Genomic DNA, 25,120 nt, shown 5'->3' with positions numbered 1-25,120 from the left:
ACCAGGCAACTGGGAGTCAGCTCCCTGACTTCTGCCACTGAGTAGGGGAGGTTACGGGCCCTCACAAAAAGGTAGAGCCTTGTGAGCCCAGGGTGGCAGAAGTTATCATGGAGGGTATGGAGGTGATTAACTTGCACCCTGGTGCAGGATCCCCTGGACAGGGCATTGGGTGGCTCATTGAGCTTGCCCGGCCAGTACAAGATCTCAATTGTAGATGGACAGCTCAATTCTCCACCTCACGATCTTGTCATTTTTTATTTTACACTGCTGTTTATTGTTAAACATAAAAGCGATGGTCCTCTGGTCCATCAACAGGGCCGAGTAGTGCCTGCAATGGCGCACGGCCTCCATTGTGCCAAATTCTCGACGGCAGAGTGCCTACGTTTGGGGCCTTGGAAGGGTGCAGGCAAAAATGCCACTGGCCTGTCTTCTTGGTTCAGTGTGGTGACCTGGGTTAAGTCAGAGGCATCACTTTCCACTTGGAACGGGATGTATTCATTAATGGCGTGCATCCCCACCTTGGCAATCTCATCCTTGATGTCCTCGAAAGCCTTACGGGCTTCCGCCGATGGGGGAGAGGTACTGGCTTTCACTAGGGGTTGGGCCTTGTCTGCATAGTTGGGGATCCATTGGGCATAATGTGAGAAGAGCCCCAGGCATATTTTTTAAAGCCTTGGGGTTCTGTGGCAGAGGTAATTCCAGAAGGGGCCGCATGTGATCGGGGGTCAGAGGCGATGACACCATGCTCCATGGTGGACCATGTACCCCAGGGTTGCCAGCCGCTTGATGCTAAACACGCACTTTATCTTATTATATGTGAAATTGAGGGCTTTTGCGGTGGCCAGGAACCTCTGTAGGTTCTCAATGAGTTCCTTCTGGTCATGATTGCAAATGGTGACATTGTCCAGATATGGATACATTGCCTTTAGTTCATTGTCATCCACCATGTGGTCTATTTCCCTTTGGAACACAGACACCCCATTCGTGAGGCCAAACAGGATCCATAGGAAATGGTAGAGCCAGCCATTGGCCTCAAACACCGTGTATGGCCAGTCTTTTGGGTGAATTGGGATTTGGTGATACACCAATCTGAGATCTATGGTAGAGAAGACCCTATACTTGGCAATCTCTCACCATATCAGCTATATCAGTAAGGAGAAACGGTTGATGGTCTGACTGTAGTCTATCACCATCTGGTACCTCTCCTCACTCTTCATCACCACTAGTTGAGCCCTCCAAGGACTGTTACTTGGTTCTATTATGCCCAACCACCCCCCAAGCAGCTGCTCCACCTCCACCTTAATGAATTCCCTGTCCTCGGGGCCATATTGCCTGCTCTTAGTGGCCACAGGTTTGTAGTCTGGGGTGAGGTTTTGGAACAGCAGAGGGAAGGTGGCCAGACCGCAAGTCGGGAGCCTGACCCGGCATTCGAGCGAGTGATTGGGCCTCTTCAGGGGAGGGGAGGGGTCTTCCAGAATTGGTTATTACTGACGATGAGGGGGTGGGGTGGGGCCCGTCAAACTGCATCAGCACATCCTTAAGCTGGCACTGTAAATCCAACCCCAATGTGACAGGTGTGCAGAGGTGGGGCATCACCAGCAGCCTAAAGTTCTTATATTTGGTGCCCCCCACGGTTAGGGTCAAGGTGCATCTCCTGCGGATTTCTGCACAGAGGGATTTGGAGGCTAGTGCTGGGGACACGGTCAGGGAATAACTTCAGCTATGCCCGGGTGTATGAAGCTCTCGGTGCTTCCTGTGCTGAACAGGCAGTCAGTGGTGTGACTGTTTACCTCAATGTCCATCATCAATCGTCCCAGCTGGTTTGGTCTACTCTGGTCCAGCACGATGGAAGCTAATGTCAGCTCGCTGTCCGAATCACTGCTGCTATATTGTTGGGTCAGCTGCCGCCAAGATGACCACTCAGTAGATCATGAAGATGGCTGCCCTCATGGATAACATGCGGTGGGTGAAGTCTGGAAGTGGAGCTGGATGTGATGTCCCTGTGTGTTGTCACGCCCTCGGGCCGGAAGTTTGTTTCTTAGCAACTGGAAATGACAACACGGGTCACGGTCCACATGCAGCACTTCTAGATGAACTTAGAATGACATACGCTGGCATAGTGTCCTTTTCTCCAGCAGTTCGAGCAGGTCGTGCTACGGGCCGGGCATTACTTTCATGGGTGTTTGCTTTGGCCACAGTAGTTGCACCTCTTCTACTCGGCGGTGGCAGTGGCAGTCAGGGACTCTGAGTCCCAAGATGGTGTAATCCATTCTCCCCACCTGGTGGCTCTGTGGCCCGCTGAGTAAGCCTCCGCGTTCTTTTGAGCAGTCTCCATCACTTGGCCATCTGCACCACTTAGTGTAGGGACCGATTGCCTTTCTCCAGGAGTCATTCCCATATTCAATGTGAGTAGAATCCAACGACTGGCCCATTGCGGATGAGCTCCTCCTGGTACATCGCCGCAGTCATGTCCCGGCACCTGCAGTTTCATCCCAGCTCCCGTATGGCCCTCAAAGTCATCGACCAACTCACCCAGACCTTGGCGTCAGGAGCCAAGCTGAAAGCGTGTGTACATCGTGTTCCTCACGACTCCATACTGCTGTCGGAGTAGGGCCATTGACTCTTCGTATTTGGTGCAGTCGCAAATTAATTGGTACGCTTGGTGGCCCACCGCTGCAAAGAGCAGGTCATACTGATCACCATCAGCTGTGATTTTGTCACGCCTCAGGTAGGTCTTCAAACAGCGTAGCCACATATCAAACTTTACAGTGGCCTGTATCCTTTGGATTGATCTCCAGCTTCTCCAGTTGGATTGTCTTGTCCAGGGCACTTTCAACTTCTGATCAATAAATTGTGGTGTGATCAATGACCACTCGCAGACACGAAGGCTTTTTTGGTGAGAAGACCCAGACATGCCTCTACATGCTGCTGGCTCATGTCCAAGGCAGGTATGAAGGAGAAGAGAAGACTAGGGCTCTCAGCCTTTATTTGGGGATGTTATGTGGAGGGGCTACAGGTACAGAAGGCGGGCCAGCCTGCCCAGCCCAGTGAGCACATGTCTGGACATGTCTGCAGTACCACGTTCCACCACATTACTTTTCCCTCTTACTCAGTTCCTGAAGTCTAGACAACATTCTAGTAAATCTCTGCTCTCTTTCTATCTTATTGATATATTTCCTGTACTGGTAATGTAGAATCTATAAGATTGTCAAATGCCGCACATTGCGAATTAAAATAAGATGGGATTTTCTTTCGCTGAGTTAGGGTAATCCTATTGTTTCTAATGCCTCTTTGGCTTGGATCAGAATTTGGGAATGGGATTGTCTGACCTTTCAATCCTTTGATTTTGATGCTCGAGCTTTTTCAAAGTTTAAAAAATGGAAACATAATTATATAGAGCCTATTGTATTTCTTCTTCAAAACATCCGAATGGGATTAATAGCCACAAAGTGTATTTGAAGAGTATTTAGTGTCGTTACTTAGGAAATTCAAACAACTTGTGCACTGCAATCACTCACAAAACCAAATGGAATAAAAGTCAGATGATCTGATTCTTAAGTCTGGAATAAAAACTGCTGGATCACCCAGCAGAACTATCTTGCTGTTCTTTGAAATAGTGCCATTGTATCTTTTATGGTCCCAAAGAAAGAAAAAGGATTTCAATTTTTCATCTGAAAGATGGCACTCCAATCGCACATAAATCTCTCAACAGCCTTTGAGAGAGGATTCCAGGATCTCTTCTGTGATTATTCATCCAGCAGCAGTACAATGGAGCCCCAGTCTTTAACAATTTCCTATTGACCTTTCACTTTTGGTCACTGGTCTGATCGATTCTTACATTCCATGCTCTAAACCTTCTCATCAACCCTATCACACACAAACCAATACTTTTCACAGAATGTTCTTGCAGAAATTCCCGCATTTATTCAGGGAGAATTGATCAAGGGGCACAAATCTCATCTGGATGGCGCATTGAATCTACACTTGGGAAAAGTAGTGGGGATGCATTAATTTGAAAATCTGGTTTTGGACTTTGGCATGAGGGGAAAGATAAACGTGGTCCCACATCAGCGGCTTCTGAGACCAGAGAACTCAGCTTAGCAGTGGTCAATTCAAAACACAATAACTGTCAGCTCATTAGCTAATGCTTCCATAGCTTGTGGTTACAATGGGAACAATTCAGTAAAAAAAAACAATGTGAGCTAACTTTCTGTAAGTGTTGGGGACTGGAAGCCTTATGAACAATCTAATCATTTAAACATGCCAAAACAAGTGTGCACAATTATCTGCTCTAAAACCCTTATTGGCAAACTCTGACTAACTTGTTTTCCCACAAGAAGAAGCCACAAATGAGCAAATGAATTCGGAGCTTTGAACTCCTTCCTAATCTGAAGGCACTGCTTTCCAAACTGATGCCTGCAGCAATTGTGACAGTAGTAAAGTTATTTAGTGGGAAAAATTAATACATTCAGCAAGCCTACAATCTAGAGAGGATAAATGTATTGACCTTTTCCCAATGTAGACACCCTTAATAATTGCGACTCTGAGACATAATGAGAAGGCTCAGAGGGAAGATTAATTTCTTTTAATCCACAGAATGGTTGGGATCTGAAATGCATTGCCTGAAGGAACCCTTGCCACGTTGAGAAGTATCCCAATGAGCAATGACAAATGAGGGCTGAAATTAGGATTTTGAGATGATGAAGAAACAGCGCTTGAAATTCAGTAGATGTCAAAAGCAAGACGGAGATCATTTAACCAATTATAAATCAAAATTTAAAACCTTGTCTATTCAATTTGCGAATTGGAAATTAATTGGTAGTCATGCTGCCCTCAGCCAGTGTATTTAGAGGGAAACCAGATTTGACATTTGTAGTAGGATAAAGAAACATTCATTGCAGAGAGCAGAATGGTTGCTTTACGAGGATGTTGCCAAGACTTGAGGAGCTGAGTAGCAGGGAAAGGCCGAATAGATTAATGGTTGAATGGAGCGTTAGAGAATGAGGGGAGATTTGATAGAGGTATTTAAAATTATGAAGGGGATAGACAAGAGGCTTTTTCCACTGAGGGTAGGCGAGATACAAACCAGAGGACGTGGGCTAATGGTGAAAGGGGAAATGTTTAAAGGAAACATTAAGGGGAACTTCTTCACACAGAGTGGTGGGAGTGTGGAACGAGCTGCCAGCTGCAGTGGTGAATGTTGACCTGAGAAAAATTTGGATAGCTGCATGTTTGAGGGTGATGGCATGAGTGCAGCTCAGTGGGACTAAGCGGAATAATATTTGGGCAGGGACTAGATGGGCCAAAGGGCCTGTTTCTGTGCTATAGGGTTCTATGTTCTTTGGTTCTAGTGAGGCAAAACTGCAATGTCTCCAGCAACAAACATTGTGTTTTATGGGACAAAAATTGCACTTCTTCAATTTAAAAAAAATTTAGCATATACAGCATAGTAACAGGGCAATTTGGCCCTACGACTCTATGCCACCCAATTTGCTTATACCTCGGTATGTTTTTGAAGGGTGGGAGGAAACCGGAGCCCCCAAAGAAAACCCATGTAGACATGGGGAGAATGCACTAACTCCTCACAGACAGCGCAGGATTCGAATCCAGGTCCATTCCCAATCGCTGGCGCTGTTAAGGTGTTGCTCTAACCGCTACACCAAACATTCCACCACTTAAAACCGCAATGTCATGAGCACTGGGGGTGATAATTCTGAGTTATCAGTTCTGAGAATGGCCACTTAAATGTTTTGTACACAGACTGTGCTTCGTTACAATCAGTGATCTCATGATTGTGAACGACTGGGCATTTTCAAAGGCACATCGTAATAAAAAGATCTGGCTATCATAAGGTGGGAAGGATGGAACATATCAATCTTAAAGATGCCTGACCTCTAACAACAGGAAAGAGATCCACGGAGAAAGAAAACTCTGGCAGCGGACAGTTCACTCAGATGGAAGCATCTGCACTTAAACATATCCATGGGTCTCGGATCCGAAATTGAATGACCTGGGTTCCAGCAGATCACCATGGAGCAGAGCCATTGGACAAGTCATCCACAAACTTGGAGACATTATTTTCACATCGAACTGAAGCCTGGCCTGCTCTCTCAGGTGGACATAACAGGTTCAACTTCAAAGTGAAGCCGGCTACAGGTTTTAATAATGCAAGAATGATGAGATAAAGGTAAAAAAAAACACACAGGCTATTGACAAAACCTAGCGCATCTGGCAATATCTGTGGAGAGGGAAAAACAAGATTATATTTCACGTTAATGACCTTTAATCAGAACCAGGAAAGGTGGTCGCAATCAACAATCTGATGAAAGGACGTTGACTTGAAGCAGAATTAACATTTCAAGTCAAGTTCCATTCATCAGGTTGCTAATCTTTACAACCCTCCTGCTACTTCTGATTAAAGGTCATAAACCTCATAATCTTTTTTCTCTCTCCACAGATGATTTTCTGTTTTTATTTCAGATTCCCTGCCTGTGTAGTTTTTTGCCTTTTGATGTATACATTTTTAAGGGAAAGATTTTTACTGTTCTCACCGCGTCTAGTCTATTTGGCACACACTATGACTCCCGACTCTCAAAAGCCCTTGAGGTAACTAGCAAGTCACACAGATAGATAAGGGCTGGGCAATAGAATGCTGGCATACCCAGCTTTCCTCAAGCCCTGTGAAAGAGCACATGAAAGTGTTGAAGGTGAATAAAATGTCAATAACTCTAAGACTTGCAACAATCTCCTAGTCGAAGGCCACTTGCTCAAGGCACTAAAATGGCCAAGCAAGGAACTTCATTCTCTGTCGAAGCAGACGCTATTGTGACAAAATGTTACCGAGCCACACTGTTGAGGAAACATCCAAAATCTTGCGGATGAGAGTAAGGAGAAGCAAAAGAACTTAGAGGAACTACTTTACCAGCACGTTGTTAAAAACCTTATTATCATATACTCACCTTACAGCCTTCACACGTGATACAGCGGTAATGATATCCAGTCGCCTTATCACCACAGACAACACAGGGCTCATCCTTCTCCAGGTAACTGGGAATGTACCCTAAAAGACAAATACAGGGAGAATCAGAATACAGAGCCACTGAAGGAAATTAAAAACAAATGTTTAATTAAAAAAAATTTAGACATACAATATGATAACAGGCCCTTCTGGCCCATGAATCCATACCGGTCAATTACACCCAATTAACCTACAACCCCAGTACTTTTTGAACGGTGGGAGGAAACTGGAGCACCCATAGGAAACAGGGAGGATGAACAGACTCCTTACAGACAGTGCGAGATTTGAATCCAAGTCGCTGGTGCTGTAATGGCGTTGCACTAATCGATACACTAACTGCGCAGCCCTTGAATCCAAGTCGCTGGTGCTGTAATGGCGTTGCACTAATCGATACACTTACTGCGCAGCCCTTGAAAGGCTGGAACCTGCAAGGCTCCTTCTTTTGATGGAAGAGCCTGGTACCTGGGGGTTAGTTGCAAGCTGAAAGGTTGGCACTTTAGAACTGAGAAGGAGAAGTTTCCTTATCTCAGGGAGTAGGAGCATTCTCTACCTCTGCATGACGAAGGATGGTCAATTTTGGGTCACAGTTGGAAGTGAGAAATTTGGGGATCAGGAAAGAAAGTTAATCCTTTCAAAGGAGTGAGATTCCTTGAGCCCTTCCTCACATGAGAGAAAAACTAGTGGCCTTTATATCTGTCCTCTTAATTGGACTTTCCTGAGACTTGCTGGACAAATCAAGAAAGAACCTGCATGTACGCACACTCAGATGCAATGCTCACACCCTCAACAAGTCCATTGCTTTGCAGCCCTTTATCATTTTGTGTTTTCATTCTGTTGTAATTTTAGGAATTGTGGCAGTTGATTTATACACAGTCAGGGTTTACAAGCAGCAGACAATCTTGTTTTACAAGATCACAAGATAAAGGAACATGAGTAGGCCACTCAGTTTGGTAAAGATGGCTGAGGGTCCAGTATTGACTGGGAAACTCTCCTACTCTTCTTCATGAATGGACACCAGATCTTTCAATTAAATTAAATTTATTTACTGTTGCGGTAAACCACTGTGGCATGTATTTGTCTGGTCGGGCACACCCATTGGCCAACTGTACCTGAGGGGTCCCTCCCACAACCTCCTGTATAAAGGTGACTGTTCCATAGCCCCCTCTTCAAGCTGCTGGATTTTTTTTTAGTGAATATTGATTTCTCAACCTCAGTCTTTGAGTAATTGATGGTGCATCATCTATACAGAAGAGGCCAATTCTGGCCTTGGAACTCAGTACCACCTATTGAAGCTCCCAACCCCCTATGTTTTTGGAGGGTGGGAAAAAACCGGAGCGCTCAGGGAAAACCCAGCAAGTTACGGGGTGAACATACATGTCCTCACAGACAGTGCTGGATTTGAACCCAGGTCGCTGGGTTTCACCAGGTGTGTTGCCTCCCAGGATGGTGTGTTGCCTCCCAGGCACCCAGGTGCCAGGGTGCGAGATATCTCAAATCGGGTCCAGAGTATTCTGAGAGGAGAGGGAGAGCAGCCTGATGTCTTGGTACATGTGGGTACCAATGACTTAGATAAAAAAGGGAAGGAGGTCCTGAAGAGGGACTACAGTGAGTTAGGATGGAATCTAGGATACAGGACATCCAGGGTAGTGATCTCTGGATTGCTACCTGTGCTTTGTGCAAGTGGGTGAAAAAATGGAAGGATCAGACGGATGAATGTGTGGCTGAGGGGCTGGTGCAGAAGGCAGGGTTTTAGATTCTTAGCCATAGGGATCTTTTCTGGGGGAGGCATGACCTCTACAAGAAGGATGGATTATACCTGAACCCAAAGGGGGCCAATATCCTGGGGGGGGCAGGTTTAATAGAGCTGTTGGGTATGGTTTAAACTAATTTGGCAGGGGGGGGGGGGAATGGGAACCTGAGTGATAGGACAATGGATAGGAAAGAGAAAATAGGAAAAGTTCAGATAGGCAGTGAAATTAAAAGGGCAGAAGAAACAGAAAAAGATCGGAGAGTATGGCCAAGTGCATCAGGTAACAAGGTGAGGGGTGTGGGGAGTAACAGATTAAAGGTATTATACATGAACGCATGGAGTATAAGAAATAAATGGATGAGCTTGAGGCTCAACTGCATATTGGAGGGCATGATGTTATAGGAATAATGGAGACGTGGTTGCAGGAGGGCCAGGATTGGGAAATTAATATTCCAGGATATATGTCCTATTGAAAGGACAGACAGGTGGGTCGAGGGGGTGGGGTGGCTCTGTTAGTGAGGAATGATTTTCAGTCCCTTGAAAGGAGTGACATAAAAGCAGATGGAGTAGACTCTGTTTGGATAGAGTTGAGGAATTGCAAGGGGAAGAAGACCATAATGGGAGTCGTATACAGGCTCCCAAACAGTAGCTTGGATATTGGAGGCAGAATAACTCAGGAGTTAAGATAAGCATGACAGAATAGAAATTATACAGTGTTATGGTGGATTTCAACATGCAGGTAGACTGGGAAAATGAGTTTATAGAATGTCTCCAGGATACATTCTTAGAGCAGCTCGTGGTGGACCCTAGCAGGGGGAAGACAATTCTAGATTTGGTGTTGTGTAATGATGCGGATTTGAAGTAGGGGGGCCGTTAGGTAATAATGACCATAATATGGTAAGTTTTAATTTGCAATTTGAAAGGGAGAAGGAAAGAACGTCGAAAGTATGCAGCCATGAGAGAGGAGCTTGCCAAAATACAATGAAAGGATACCTTGGCTGAGAGAACAGTGGAACAAAAATGGCAGGGATTTCTGAGCATCTTTCAGAAGGTACATGACCAGTTCATTCCAAAGAGGAAGAAAGGTTTTAAGGTGAGCAAAGGGCAACTGTGGTGGACAAAGGAAGTTAAGAACAGTATCCAGACCAAGGAGAGGAAGTAGAATATAGCAAAGAGGAGTGGGAAGCTAGAGGATTGGGAAACCTTCAAAGAGCAACAGAAGATAACTAAGAAAGGGAGGAAAAAACAAGGTACGAGAGTAAACTAGCCAATTATATATATATTTATATAGTAAAAGCTTCTTTAGGTATGTAAAGAGGAAAAAAATTAGTTAGGACCAAAATTGGGCCCTTAAAAACAGAAACGGGTGAAATTATCACGGGAAGCAAGGAAATTGCTGACGAGTTTAACAGATACTTTGGATCTGTCTTCACCAGTACAGGTAAAGGCCAGATAGGGGGTAGAGGTCCTGTGGTATCGAAGGAATTGATAGAAATTCCAACGGTAATGGAGAAATTGATGGAAATCCAGATTTGGAAGCCTGTGGTCTTGAGTAAATTGAATGAACTGCGAAGTCCCCAGGGCCTGATAGACTGCATCCCAGGCGGCTTAAGGAGGTTGCTTTTGAAATTGTGGACGCATTGGATGACATTTTTCAATGTTCTATACATTCAGGAGAGGTGCCTGTGGATTGGAAGGTGGCTAATGTGGTGCTGCTTATTAAGAAGGGAAGGAGGGAGAGAGCAGGCAATTACAGACCAGTTAGCCTGACGTCAGTGGTGGGGAAGATATTAAAATCTATTATAAAAGAAGAAATAATAGAACACTTACACAGAAATAATAGATCATTACAAGTCAGCATGGATTTCTGAAAGGAAAATCAGGCTTGACTCATCTTCTGAAATTTTTCGAGGATGTGACAAGGAGGGTGGACATGGCCAATGGAGGTGGTGTACTTGGACTTTCAGAAGGCTTTCAGAAGGCTTTTGATAAGGTCCTGCACAGGAGATTAGTAGGCAAAATCAGAGAGCACGGTATTGGGGGTAGGGTGCTGACATGGATAGAAAATTGGTTGACAGACAGGAAGCAAAGTGTAGGGATTAACAGATCACTTTCGGGATGGCAGGATGCGACAAGTGGGGTCCCGGGCTTAGTGCTGGGTTCTCAGTTGTTTATCATCTATATTAATGATTTAGATAAGGGGATTATAAATAACATTAGCAAATTTGCAGATGACATGAAACTGGGAGGCAGTGTAAAGTGTTGGGAGGAAAATGCAGGGAGACTTGGACAGGTTGGGTGAGTGGGCGGATGCATGGAAGATGCAGTTTAATGTGGATAAAGGTGAGGTTATCCACTTTGGTGGCAGGAACAGGAAGGCAGATTATTATTTAAATGGAGTCAAGTTAGGGAGTGGGGAAGTGCAACGTGATCTAGGTGTACCTCTACATCAGTCGCTAAAAGCTAGCATGCAGGTTTAACAAGGTGTGAAAAAGGCAAATGGCAGGTTGGCCTTCATAATAAGGGGAATAGAGTATAGGAGCAAAGATGTACTTCTGCAGTTGTACAGGGCCCTGGTGAGACCACACCTGGAGTATTGTGTCCATCTCTGGACACAATTTGCGGAAGGACATTCTCACTATTGAGGGAGTGCAGCGTAGATTCACAAGGTTAGTTCCAAGGATGGCGGGATTGATACATGCCAAAAGGTTGGATAAACTGGGATTGTATATGTTGGAACTTAGAAGGAAGAGGGGAGATATGATTGAGGTACCTAACATTATTAAGGGACACGATAGAAACTGATTACATGTTCCTGATGTTGGGGGAGACTGGGACTAGAGGCCATAGTTTAAGAATACAAGGAAGGCCTAAATGTAGACTATAAAATAGTGGCTAAAGTTATGGCTAATAGGTTGGCTCAGTATTTACCAAAGATAATACATCGTGATCAAACAGGTTTTATAAAAAAATAGGTATGCTTCGGATAATATTCTATGATTAATTATTTTGATAAATAGATCTAAATCTCAGAAGAATTATCCAATGGTGGTTTCATTGGATGCAGAAAAGGCATTCGATAGAGTAGAATGGAAGTTTTTATTTAAAGTACTTGAAAAGTTTTTGTTTGGTCTCTCATTTATTGGTATGATTAGGGCTCTGTATAATGGTCCGAAAGCTAGAGTTGTTACTAATGGTTTGCTTTCAGAATCCTTTAATTTAACAAGATCTACTAGACAAGGATGTCCATTATCACCCGCCTTGTTTGCTTTAGTTATTGAACCTCTAGCACAATTAATACGTCAGAATGATAGTATCAAAGGTATGAGAGTCTTGAATGAAGATTATAAAATAAATTTATTTGCGGATGACGTTTTGCTGTATTTGGTGGATCCTGATGTTTCTCTGCCAGCACTTCAAGATTCCTTAGAGATTTATGGTCAATTACTGGTTATAAGGTTAATTGGACTAAAAGTGAAATTTTATCAATTAGTAAAGATGATTATTCAATGTTTAGAAATATTACGAATTTGAAGTGGACGAAACAAATTAAATATTTGGGAATTAATGTTAATACTGACTACCAAAATTTATATTCACTTAATTATCTTCCTTTAATGAAGAAGATTAAGGCAGATTTAGTTAAATGGAAAGATTTACCTTTGGGTTTATTAGGAAGAATTAATACTATAAAAATGAATATTTTTCCTCGTATACAATATTTATTTCAATCAATTCCTTGTTGTTTACAAAAAAGATTTTTTAAGGATTTATATAAAGTAATTAGGGATTTTTTTGTGGAAAGGAAAATTTCCTAGGGTGGCATTGAAAAAATTGATGTGGGATTTTCAATTTGGAGGGTTACAGCTACCTAACTTTCAATTTTATTATGAAGCAGCTCAATTTAGATTTCTTAGCGCATTAATGGCCACACAAGATACGCTTAGTTGGGCACAGATAGAATTGGCAGTTATTTCTGAAAAATTTTCGAATGAATTTTTATTTTGATGGAATAAAAATTTGTTACGAACTTATGATGTACCAATATTGAAACATTTAATGAATTTATGGACAAGTAAATTACATAAAATGGGATTGAAAAATAAGTGGTCGGGAAGATTACCATTATATAATAATCAACTTGTTCCTTTCACGGTATCTAATACTATTTTGAAGCAATGGGAGGAGAAAGGAATACATAATTTATCTGACTTTTTTAGAAGGTCATTTTTGTTCTTTTGTAGAATTGCAAAAGAGATTTGATATAAGTGGTTATTCTATATTTGTGTATTATCAGTTAAGATCTTTTGTAAAACAGGTATGCGGTCGTCAAATGAATTTACTGTCTGAAACTGATTTTGAGAAATATGTGCTCTCATTTCCAAAAAAGGGTTATATATCAGGTTTGTATCGTATTTTGTTGGAAAGTGAAAGTAAAATAGATTGGGATAAAGATAAAATGAAATGGGAAAAAGATTTAAGTTTAACAATAACTGAAGAAGATTGGTCTGAAATCTGCCGTAATAGTGTTCGAAAATTGATTAATGCTAGATTGGCGATGATTAATTATAGTTTTATACATCAATTATATTTAACACCCGAAAAATTTAAAAAAATTGGTTTTAGTAAGTCAGATCTTTGTTTTCGTTGTGATCAGGTTTCTGGTACTTTTTTACATGCTTTGGTTGTGTGATCGGTTACAACAATTTTGGAAAGGTATTCAATCTGTATTTAATAATCTATATAATCTTCATATTGTATTAGACCCTGATATATTTTTATTAGGGAATATGCAACCGTTGATTGATTTAATTACCAGATCTCTTTTATTTACTTAGCGCTGGCAGTGGCCAAGAAATGTATAGCGACTACTTGGAAGAATAGAAATGTATTGTCTTTAGACAGGTGTATAATCAAACTACAGGGGAATCACGTTGCTCTCCATTGCAGGCAAAATCTTCGCTAGGATTCTACTAAATAGAATAATACCTAGTGTCGCCGAGAATATTCTCCCAGAATCACAGTGCGGCTTTCGCGCAAACAGAGGAACCACTGACATGGTCTTTGCCCTCAGACAGCTCCAAGAAAAGTGCAGAGAACAAAACAAAGGACTCTACATCACCTTTGTTGACCTCACCAAAGCCTTCGACACCGTGAGCAGGAAAGGGCTTTGGCAAATACTAGAGCGCATCGGATGTCCCCCAAAGTTCCTCAACATGATTATCCAACTGCACGAAAACCAACAAGGTCGGGTCAGATACAGCAATGAGCTCTCTGAACCCTTCTCCATTAACAATGGCGTGAAGCAAGGCTGTGTTCTCGCACCAACCCTCTTTTCAATCTTCTTCAGCATGATGCTGAACCAAGCCATGAAAGACCCCAACAATGAAGACGCTGTTTACATCCGGTACCGCACGGATGGCAGTCTCTTCAATCTGAGGCGCCTGCAAGCTCACACCAAGACACAAGAGAAACTTGTCCGTGAACTACTCTTTGCAGATGATGCCGCTTTAGTTGCCCATTCAGAGCCAGCTCTTCAGCGCTTGACGTCCTGCTTTGCGGAAACTGCCAAAATGTTTGGCCTGGAAGTCAGCCTGAAGAAAACTGAGGTCCTCCATCAGCCAGCTCCCCACCATGACTACCAGCCCCCCCACATCTCCATCGGGCACACAAAACTCAAAACGGTCAACCAGTTTACCTATCTCGGCTGCACCATTTCATCAGATGCAAGGATCGACAATGAGATAGACAACAGACTCGCCAAGGCAAATAGCGCCTTTGGAAGACTACACAAAAGAGTCTGGAAAAACAACCAACTGAAAAACCTCACAAAGATAAGCGTATACAGATCCGTTGTCATACCCACACTCCTGTTCGGCTCCGAATCATGGGTCCTCTACCGGCACCACCTACGGCTCCTAGAACGCTTCCACCAGCGTTGTCTCCGCTCCATCCTCAACATCCATTGGAGCGCTTACACCCCTAACGTCGAAGTACTCGAGATGGCAGAGGTCGACAGCATCGAGTCCACGCTGCTGAAGATCCAGCTGCGCTGGATGGGTCACGTCTCCAGAATGGAGGACCATCGCCTTCCCAAGATCGTATTATATGGCGAGCTCTCCACTGGCCACCGTGACAGAGGTGCACCAAAGAAAAGGTACAAGGACTGCCTAAAGAAATCTCTTGGTGCCTGCCACATTGACCACCGCCAGTGGGCTGATAACGCCTCAAACCGTGCATCTTGGCGCCTCACAGTTTGGCGGGCAGCAACCTCCTTTGAAGAAGACCGCAGAGCCCACCTCACTGACAAAAGGCAAAGGAGGAAAAACCCAACACCCAACCCCAACCAACCAATTTTCCCTTGCAACCGCTGCAATCGTGCCTGCCTGTCCCGCATCGGACTTGTCAGCCACAAACGAGCCTGCAGCTGACGTGGACTTTTTACCCCCTCCATAAATCTTCGTCCGCGAAGCCAAGCCAAAGAGAAAAAAAAAAATTCAGAGATGAAGTTTTGTTTGGTTATGGAAAGAATATCTTTTTCTATACAAGATAAGATGTCTTTTTATGAGTTAAAGTCGACCTCATTTATTGATTATATACAATTTAAATAAGTCTGAATTAATCATTTTTTAAAAAAAACTTTTTTTATTATATATTTTTTCTATATATATGTTTTCTTTTTTTTTCTTTCTTTTTTAGTTTTTTATTATTAGTTGTTTTTTTTTGTTTAAGTTCTTTTTGTTTTTTTCATATATATTCTTATATAATAAAAATTTTTTGGATTAATAATTAATACTCAATTAATATTTTTTTTGTTTGTTTTTTATATATATCAAGCTTTTTTTAAGATATATATTTTTAATTTTTTTTATTATACTAATAGTATTAATTCTTCACTCTTTATCGTGGGGGTGGGGAGGCGGGGGTTTAGGGGTTAAAAATAGTTTTTTTTTTAGTCTTAGTTTTTAGTTGTTAGGGGGAGATGCCGAGATTGGTATTGTATTAACTATGTTACTTTGTACTTGTATTACTTTATTTTGTATTTTTTATGTACGTGAATTACTTACTTTCTTCATATGTTAAAATTAATAAATAAAGTTTCGAAAAAAAAAATACAAGGAAGGCCCTTTAGGACAGAGGTGAGAATTTTTTTTTTACCCTGAGCATTGTTGGTCTGTGGAATGCTTTGCCGCAGAGGGTGGTAGAGGCAGGTTCTCTGGATAAGTTCAAGAGGGAGTTAGATAAGATTTTTGTGGACAGGGGAATTAAGGGTTATGGGGAGAAGGCAGGGGCAGGGTACAGGTAGGGGAAGATCAGTCATGATCTAAATGAATGGCGGTGCTGGCTCGATGGACTGAATGGCCTCCTCCAGCACCTACTGTCTATTGTCTATAGGACATTGTGACCATGGAAAAGTGGTATCAAGGCAGCTGGAATCCATCAATGCTGGCCGACTATTGTTGGACACTGACACGAGAGGCATCAGATATTGAGTATAAATGAAAATCAGTGGCAAAACATTTTTAGGTCAGTTGAACTAACACAATGTGTCAGCGTCATTATGCGATTAAACAAGCTAAGTTCAATAAAAGTTAATTTAATGTTTCTCCAACTTCCTACGTGATACAGCAAATATGAAATTATCTTTGTGTTCAGCTTGAAGTTGTATATCATAATCCCCTTTTTTTTCAGGAAGCAAACTTTTTGGAAAAAAATATTATTCAGTGTTATAAAGCACCATTCGGATGTTACAAGCAAGAGAAATATTGGACTCCTGCTGTAAGAACAGGGAAGTAATTTTCTCACATCATTCTGCAAATTTCCATCCATTCAGTGGAAATAACCTTTGAAAATACTTGGAGGAATGATCACCAGCATTCAATATTGGTTGTCCTTTGCTCCACATATTCAGATGTACTGATACTACTGAATGATTTATTGCGGATGTTCAATGACTAAAATCGTTCTTATGTTCATCCTCATGAGAGTTGTAACTTTGCAATTGACCATGTGTGCTGAGTAGTTGGAGAGTTGTGGTCAGAAGATGTGTATGAGATATCCAGTAACTGAGCAGCTGAGGCAGGAGCAGAGTTGGGCAATATTATTCAGGTGGAAACAAGTGTGAATATATGGTTCAAATCACAAGGCCAAGTATTAAACCAATACTGTGATTAGCCTGGTTCAGATTCAGAGATTTACCTCGGGAGAGGGAGGAACTATTTCCCAGGATAGAAAGCTTGTGATAAGGGTCAAAGATAGTAGCTTCAATCTTCCAAGGAGGTTTAGAAAGAGCTGTTGATGAAGCTATGGCAAGATGTTAAGAATAACAGGAAAAAAAACATCAAAAAATAACAACATAAATACACATGTAGCCCTTCAATCCTCCTCTGCCATGCACTACAATCAAGGATGGTCACCCATTTCCTCGCTGGACTCTCTACATATCTCTTGATCCACATTATACTTCCTCCGGCATGTATGTGCCACACACTCCATTTGTCTAAATAGCTGGCATATCTCTTTACCCAGCTTCCTCACCAGCCACCCACCAATGCCCTGCGAAATCAGCCAACTTAGAAGTGTTGCGTTTGGTTCCTGCAAAAAAAATTGGAAGCGAGGCCGTCGGGTGTACTTAAGGCAGAGATTGACAGGTATTTGATGAGTGAGGGCATCAAGTGTTACGGGGAGTGGGAGGTTAGATCAGCTTATGATTAGAATGGCGGTGCAGACTCGATGGCCAATGGGTCGTCTACTGCTCCTGTGTCTTGTGATCTTGTGATTATGCTCCATGATAGTGATTGGTAATTTGCATTATCTTGAGCCACAGTTTAAGTTTTAATTCAGAGAGATCTAATTAGTTGTAACATTTCCTTTGCTCGGGGATGTTCATACAAAAGCAATACCAGAAGCAAGGGATAAACATGGTATTACATTAGGCGGCCTTGATGTGCATTAATCTAAAAGGCATTAAGGCCACATACATCGGGCTATCTCTCAGGTAGAATGACACACTGGAACCTGTCAAAAGGATAACCCTTGTAATGGAAGGATGCAGTAAAATCAGGAGTGCTAATGAGTTTTTAATGATATAACAGCCTGTTGTGTATACAAGGGAATTATTGCTCCACTTTGATGGATTAGGTAAAGCTTTCATCATCCATCCAACATGTGACCTTATGATAAAGGGAAGGTCATTGAGGAAGAAGGTGAACATGGCTAAGAATTATTATTTCAACCAAAGAAATAGAGCAAGAGTTATTGAGGCTCGTAAAGCTGTTTATCCCCAGATCTCAAGGGCTGTCTGTGTGGAGTCAGAATGTTCTCTTTGCAATCACATGGGTTTCTTCCAGGTGCTCTGGTTTCCTCCTGCGTCTCAAGAACATGCAGGTTGGTAGGCCAATTGGCCATTATAAATGGCCCTGAGTGTGTGGGTGAACAGTAGAATCTGGTATGAATTGAGAGGAATGTGTGAGAATAAAATGTAATCAGAGCATGATTTGAGAGACATAGAATAGGGTGACAGCCAGCACCTTTCTATCCCAGGGCAGGAGTAGCAAACCCCAGAGGCTATTCGTATAAAGTGAAGGGAGGAAAGTTTAGGGGAGGCATCAGGGGTATGTTTTTTACACACAGAGTTGGGGGTGCCTGGAATGCCAGAGGTGGTGATGGAGGTTGAAACCTTAGGGGCATTTTAGAGACTCTTAGACATGCACATGGATGGAAGAAAAATAGAAGGTTATGAGGTAAGAAAGATTTGGTTTTTTTTTTGGTAAAAACATATGGGTTGGCATAACATCATGAGCTGAAGGGCCTGTACTGAGCTGTAATGTTCTATGTGTAGTATTCTGGTGAATAGGGGTTTGATGATTGGCATGGACTTGGTGGGCTGGAGGTCTATTTCCATGTTGTGCAATTCTACAGACAAGTGAGATATTCCAAACCATCTCCAGAAATAACCTTCTTCCCATAAGGAGAAATGCTGGACTGCTAGCTGCTATCAGGAGTGTTCAGTTTCATTTGGTTTTCTCCAAATAGTGAATCATGCTCGAAACCTTGGGATGATGGGGTGCAAATCTCATCTCTTATGCAGAAATGATTGCCCCCTCTTGACTTTCAATGGCAGAACCATCCCCTTCATCAATATCCCAAGGATTACCATTGAATGGAGAATGGAGGACCATTGCCTTCCCAAGATCGTGTTATATGGCGAGCTCTCCACTGGCCACCGTGACAGAGGTGCACCAAAGAAGAGGTACAAGGACTGCCTAAAGAAATCTCTTGGTGCCTGCCACATTGACCACCGCCAGTGGGCTGATATCGCCTCAAACCGTGCATCTTGGTGCCTCACAGTTCGGCGGGCAGCAACCTCCTTTGAAGAAGACTGCAGAGCCCACCTCACTGACAAAAGACAAAGGAGGAAAAACCCAACACCCAACCCCAACCCACCAATTTTCCCCTGCAACCGCTGCAACCGTGTCTGCCTGTCCCGCATCGGACTTGTCAGCCACAAACGAGCCTGCAGCTGACGTGGACTTTTACCCCCTCCATAAATCTTCGTCCGTGAAGCCAAGCCAAAGAACCATTGACAAGAAACTCAATGAATGTTTCTAAGCTATCTTAGGATTAAAAGTTCATTATCACCTGTAAGCCAAGTCAAATGCATTGTGGGTTATAATTTTTCTCACTTGGATGCTTCCAGATGCAACACTGAAGGAGTTTAACAATATCCAGGATAAATCATCTGTTAGATCACCACTTCATCAAAACGTCCGCTCCCTCCAAAATCTGATTCAGACTGCAGTAGAAATTTATGGTGTGGCGTGGGTTAAAAGTACAATAATGCAGCGTGTGTGGATTATATTTCAATTCCATATTTTGGTTCCATTGACTTGAACTGAATCAAGTTTCAGAAGCAGAACGTTATATGCAACTTTACACAGAGAGTGCAGCAGTGAAGAATGAATCTCCACCTCCCAGTGTATAATTCATCTTGTACCATGTACCCAGTTTGTGGTATATTGCTGGTAAATGCTGCCTTCAGTTATATACCTCTGCTGCACTCTTTTGGGAGGAATTTCTCCCTCATGACGTTTGTCATTTTAACACAGTATGCTGTGCCCCAATGCAGGCTGTGCTAAGATTTTATGATGCTTCAGAAGTCTAATTTGGAAACTGCTCAGGATTCCAGCCATATTTTCCACCTGGCGCAGGAGAATTCTAGTGGGGCGTAATGGAGGAACTGGAAATTACACAATGAATATCGCTGCAGCCTTCCTTTCAAGGAGCTTCTCCTGCATTTAATGCACAAGGCAGAGTTCTTTTGGTGAATTTATTTATCTGAGTTAATAGAAGGACTATGACTTTTCTTCTTCTGAATCCACATCAAGCCATGTAGGATTGGGCTTGGCAGAGAGTATATGTAAGCTAAGCACTGATCATCCCGAGCTTATGAATGTACCATATCATCAAGAATAGCATCACTTTCTCATGCCTTTAGTGAGAGGCACCTTTTGCTTTCTGATTGCATTTAACTCTAAATGGTGCTGGATTGCTGAGGTGGAGAATTGTCCATACCAGGATATGGACGGAGACCATGCGTTTCACAGGGAAACCAAGTATTGCAGGAGAGGCAGGCCGACACGTTGGAGAAAGGGGAAGTCGGGTGCACCAAAGAGAAGGAAAGCGTTATCCTGGCAATTACTCAAAGCTCTTTACAGCTTGTCCTTCTTCCTCCACCTTCAGCACGACTGTGCACAGATGACTACACAGAGCATTGACATTGTTCATTTAGAGATTTGTGTTGCATTTTTAATGTAGTAATGGATAGCAATGTTATCAAATAAAAACTTAACACCAAGCCTCATTAGAATATCAAACAACCAAATATTATGTTGACAGCAAGTTGCCCTGTCCCCATGGTATCTCCCCAGAGATCACTTTAAATATTAAAATCATACCTGAACCATTATTGATGCGTCCATTCATCCATTAAAGATCATCTTACTAACTCTGTAATATTTCTCTCCATAGTTGCTCCAGGATTTTCTGGTTTTATTTCTCAGAAGCTTTTAATGCAATAAACAGTTGAACCATAACAGCTCAATGATGCCCAAACATCAGGCTCTGGGCTCAATTGAGATTTACAGGAGGTTGTTGAGTTCCTTCTGAAAGCATTAGTTGGTCCCACTGCTCTAGCCCTGCAATGCAATTTTTTTCCCCTTCGAGTGAAAACCATTTCTCTTTCCAAAGTTCCTGATGGATTTTCTTCCATTAGCCATGCATTCAGATCATCACGTCTGTGAGTTTAAAGAAAACAATTTCTCCTCATCTTTGAAGAATTTTGCACAAATTAAATTGATGCATCAGCTATGAGCATCTGTCAAGTTGATGGAAACCTCATGCTGCATCAAACCCACTGCTTTCAAAGGCAAAAAATCTACTCTTGTATTCTTCTCTGATGAGCCTGCAACCAACCAAAGGGAGACAAGGGTCTAGAATAAAACTGGAGGTGGAGGGGGGTGTCGGAGGTGAAACATTTGGTAGATTCATGCAGTAACAGGGACCGGAGGAAGCAACTCGCTCAGCTTGATGGCCCAAGACTTATCTTTGACTTTCCTAATGTTCTAGTTTCCTGAAATTGTTTACAAAGCCACCGAAAGCTGGCTCCAAAGTATCATTTCACTTCCTATGTTTGCACCCTAATGTTCTTGTCAGGAAGGATATTCATCCAGCTTGATGTTTTTCTGGTCTTTGATCTTTTGTTCAGTGCCGTGACGTCACTGTGCAATTTATATTAAAGAGAAATTTTGATCTTTGATTTTTCCTTCTAATAAATTTGATGTTTTCCTGTGCATTGATTACCCTTTTGGTTCTTCCTCCATGTTCATGAGTGAAGGCAAGCTATTTGTCGACAGTGGAACACATTTTTATCAGCCGATACTGATGGAAATTAAACAGAGCTGCAACTCCACAAGAAAGAGAAATGCGGGGAAATCATATGCTCCAGGCTGGTCTGAGAGCTGACCCACAAATTTGTCTCTGTTCCTTTCTGATCCCTTTATTTCAGGAATAATTTTGCCTGACTGATCCAAGAGCGGTGCCACCAAGTATAGTGCTGCATGAGATGGAGGGTTGACAAATTTTGTGATAAGCTGATCCTGAGAATCGGGATGCGAGAGAGTACCGAGGGCGGGAATGACTCCAGAAGGCACTGAGGGCTTCCTGATCGTGTCAGTGGTTTGGATCTGGAGCTCGGGTTGCTGATGGTTTGGACTGAAGTCTGTGTGGCTGTGGAGAGTGTGGGAGCACTGGAGGAGAGTCCACAGTGTTACAAACTAACAAACTTTATTAGTACTAACAAAGGAACAGCAATAGAAAATTCACTGCACAATGGTAAATTCAAAATAATAGTTTTTATGAAACTATTGACAACATAATATTTGTTACTTAACTCTGAACTTAACTCTATGTTAACCCCACTATTCACAATGTATTTATGTGTGTGTGTGATTAAATTCAAACCATTACACTTTAAGCTTGATTCTGAAAAAGTCCATTTTAAAGTTGAGGTCAAACATCTTGTTGAAACTTGAGGATCTTTTTAAATCATAGTTCAGAAGTAATTATGAAGCACTTTTAAACATTATGTCCTCAGATCTCTTTAAACTCACGAGTCTTTTGACAAGTTGTCTTTGAGTTAATTTCATCCTCTGAGTGATTTCACAAACTCCCTCATCTTGCCTAAGAGTTAGAGTCTGTTTTTCACAGATTTCTTTCTTAATCAAGAGTGAGGTGGTCTTATTTACTTTATAGCCACTTGTTTTGTGTTCCCCCTTTCTAGGAATAACACACAACAGTACCTTTTCTGGTTACTGTATCTTCAATTCCAAAAATGTCCTCCTTATTCAAAGAGACACTAGCCTCTTTTAAGCAGCAGTACCTGGGTAGCCCTCCTGAGACCCAGGTGTGATTAGTGGTTCCAGCACCTTTTATGCTGCGGGGGGATGGACGCATTAAATCGCCAACCCGGTGATTTAAGGGGGATCGCACACCCACAATTACGCAGAAAGTGCATCATGCACTCATGGTAACTATCTGTAAGTCTACTGTACCCCCACAACCGGAGTGACATTCACAGCAGTGGCAGTACACAACCCCCCCTTTCTCCCCCTTCATGGCAGCAACCACTCTCCCCCACACGGCAGCATCCCCTCTCTCCCCGGCGGTAGCCACTCCTCTTTCCCCCACTCCAGCAACCCCTCTCCTATTGCGGCAGCTACCCCTCTCCCCCTCATGGCAGTGACCCCTTTCTCCCCCGCTGCAGCGTCCCCTCTCTCACCCATGGCAGTGACCCCTCTGCCCTGCGACAGTGACCCCTCTTTCCCCTGTGGCAGTGACCCCTTCCCCGCCGTGGCAGCAACCTCTCTCCCTTCCCACGCCACCAATCCCTCTCTCCCCCCCTCTCCCACGGCAGCAACCTCACTCCTCTCGATTGTGGACCCTCCTCTCACCTCCCCCCCCTCCCCATGGCAGCTCAGGCACTGTAGCAGCAACCTCTCTCTCGCCCCGATCACGGCAGGCACTTCACTCAGGGGTTTCCTGCTCTGGCATCACAGGTCAGCCATTTTCCTGTTCAAGTTGATGGTGGACACGACCTAGTTAAGTTTAACTGGGTTCCCTGACTACCTTTGAGGTAGGGCAGGGACCCGGTTGGATTTGGACCATGCTGATCAGGTCAGGCCCTTTCTTATTGCCGTGTGAGTGGGGCGCTAACCGAGCTATCTGGTTAATCCCATTTTACACAGTAGTTTGAAAGGGCCTGGTGAAGTGACTCTTCTTTATGGCCACTGATTTTGTATATCTTCTATGATAAGGATAATCCAGTACAGAACAGCATCTCCTTCTCTACTGTTTTACCTCTATGTCTTTCACAGGTAGCAAGAATGAGATCTATTTATAGTAGAGAAAACCTCCCTGTGCTTTGAAGTATGACAATACTCAAAGAAACCTGCATTCTGCTCCTACGTATTAACTGAGCATCCTGTGATTAAATGAAATAGTTGTGGTTTCTTGCTTGTTGTTAGACAAATACCAGAGTAGTCACAGGGCCAAATCAGTGTTGGTTTTCATTTCAAACACAATATCCTAAAGATCTGTTTGCAGATACTGGAAAAGCCAATGCAGGGCAGAGCTACTTTCAGACGCCTTACCAATAGATAGAGACAAATTCTATTTTCAGGTACAGTTGGCGTGGTGGTTAACGCAATGCCTTTACAACGCCAGCGACTAAGGAGTTTGTACGTTCTCCCATGGGTTTTCTCCAGGGGCTCTGGTTTGCTCCCACTGTTCAAAAACGTACGGGGTGGGGGGGGGGGGTGGTGTAGGTTAATTGGTGGTTAATTGTGCGGCATGGACTCGGGGGCTGAAGTAGCCTGTTACCGTGCTGTATGTTTAAATAAATTTAAAATAAATAAATATCACCAAGTGCAGAGCAGTACCATTTTTCTGTGCTGGTGCCATGTATATTGTTTTCAGGCACATTGCCATTCAATGAATACAAATGACCATATATGCTGGTGTAAAAGATGACTGTTTTTATAACATTTTATTATCTTCATGCAAGAGTACATGGCAGCTCTGGGGTTGTTCCATGTTTCAGTTTGCAGTACAGACTGACAAGTTATTGTATTCCTTTCCCAGCATTGAGGGACCTAAACCGAGCCAGATCCAGTGGGGTGTGGGTCGGCAGTAAGGGGCCTAATTGGGATCAAGCAGGAGGGGCTTGCAGCGGTGGCCTTTGGCTGGAGGTCAGCATCTGGTGGCGTGGTGAGAAGAGATCAGCGCCTTGACTGGAGGGTACTGATTGGGAGGTTAGATGATTCAGGAGTTGGGTGGGGGTTTCAGGGATCAGACCTCCATCTGTGTGGGGGAATGGGGGCACTGAGGGAGAGGTTTTGTGGATTACCATATATGAAATTCTTTTATTTCCACCTCAAATGTAGGTTTTGAGCTATACTTGCTATATAAGGCTACCCCAAGTCTGGCACTTATTGCTGACCAGTGGAGTGCACCTGCTTGACACATTTAATGTACTAATTCACAATATTTCAAAAGCAACTTACCTAGTAAGGATTTAAATTTTATCAGTGGTTTTAAAATAAACAACCGTTGGCTTCTTTAACTGGCCATTGAAAGCCTGTATAGAATTGATTGTCAGAACCTATGGGGGAAGCACTGAGACCTCACTGTTAAGGTTCAGATTTTAAATTTGACCCCTGGTTTTGGGGTGACATTTTAAAGTTCAGGACCATCTTATACAGTGGCATATACATTATGTTCTTGATGACCAGTGT

At 43.0% G+C, this 25,120-nt stretch overlaps 1 protein-coding gene across 6 annotated transcripts in view; it reads right to left on the bottom strand.

The window, feature by feature from the left end:
• LOC138747523 (thyroid hormone receptor alpha) overlaps positions 1-25,120 on the bottom strand; it is a 471,266-nt gene that overhangs the window by 34,617 nt on the left and 411,529 nt on the right. For all 6 annotated transcript variants that reach the window (XM_069906806.1, XM_069906805.1, XM_069906808.1 and 3 more), the window contains one exon: positions 6,960-7,060. In XM_069906806.1, the coding sequence (XP_069762907.1) occupies positions 6,960-7,060 (101 nt within the window). The remainder of the gene's footprint in view (positions 1-6,959; positions 7,061-25,120) is intronic.

This window comes from Narcine bancroftii, chromosome 12 (assembly GCF_036971445.1).
Source record: "Narcine bancroftii isolate sNarBan1 chromosome 12, sNarBan1.hap1, whole genome shotgun sequence".
Lineage (NCBI taxonomy): Eukaryota > Metazoa > Chordata > Chondrichthyes > Torpediniformes > Narcinidae > Narcine > Narcine bancroftii.
This window is presented reverse-complemented; position numbering and strand designations above follow the sequence as displayed.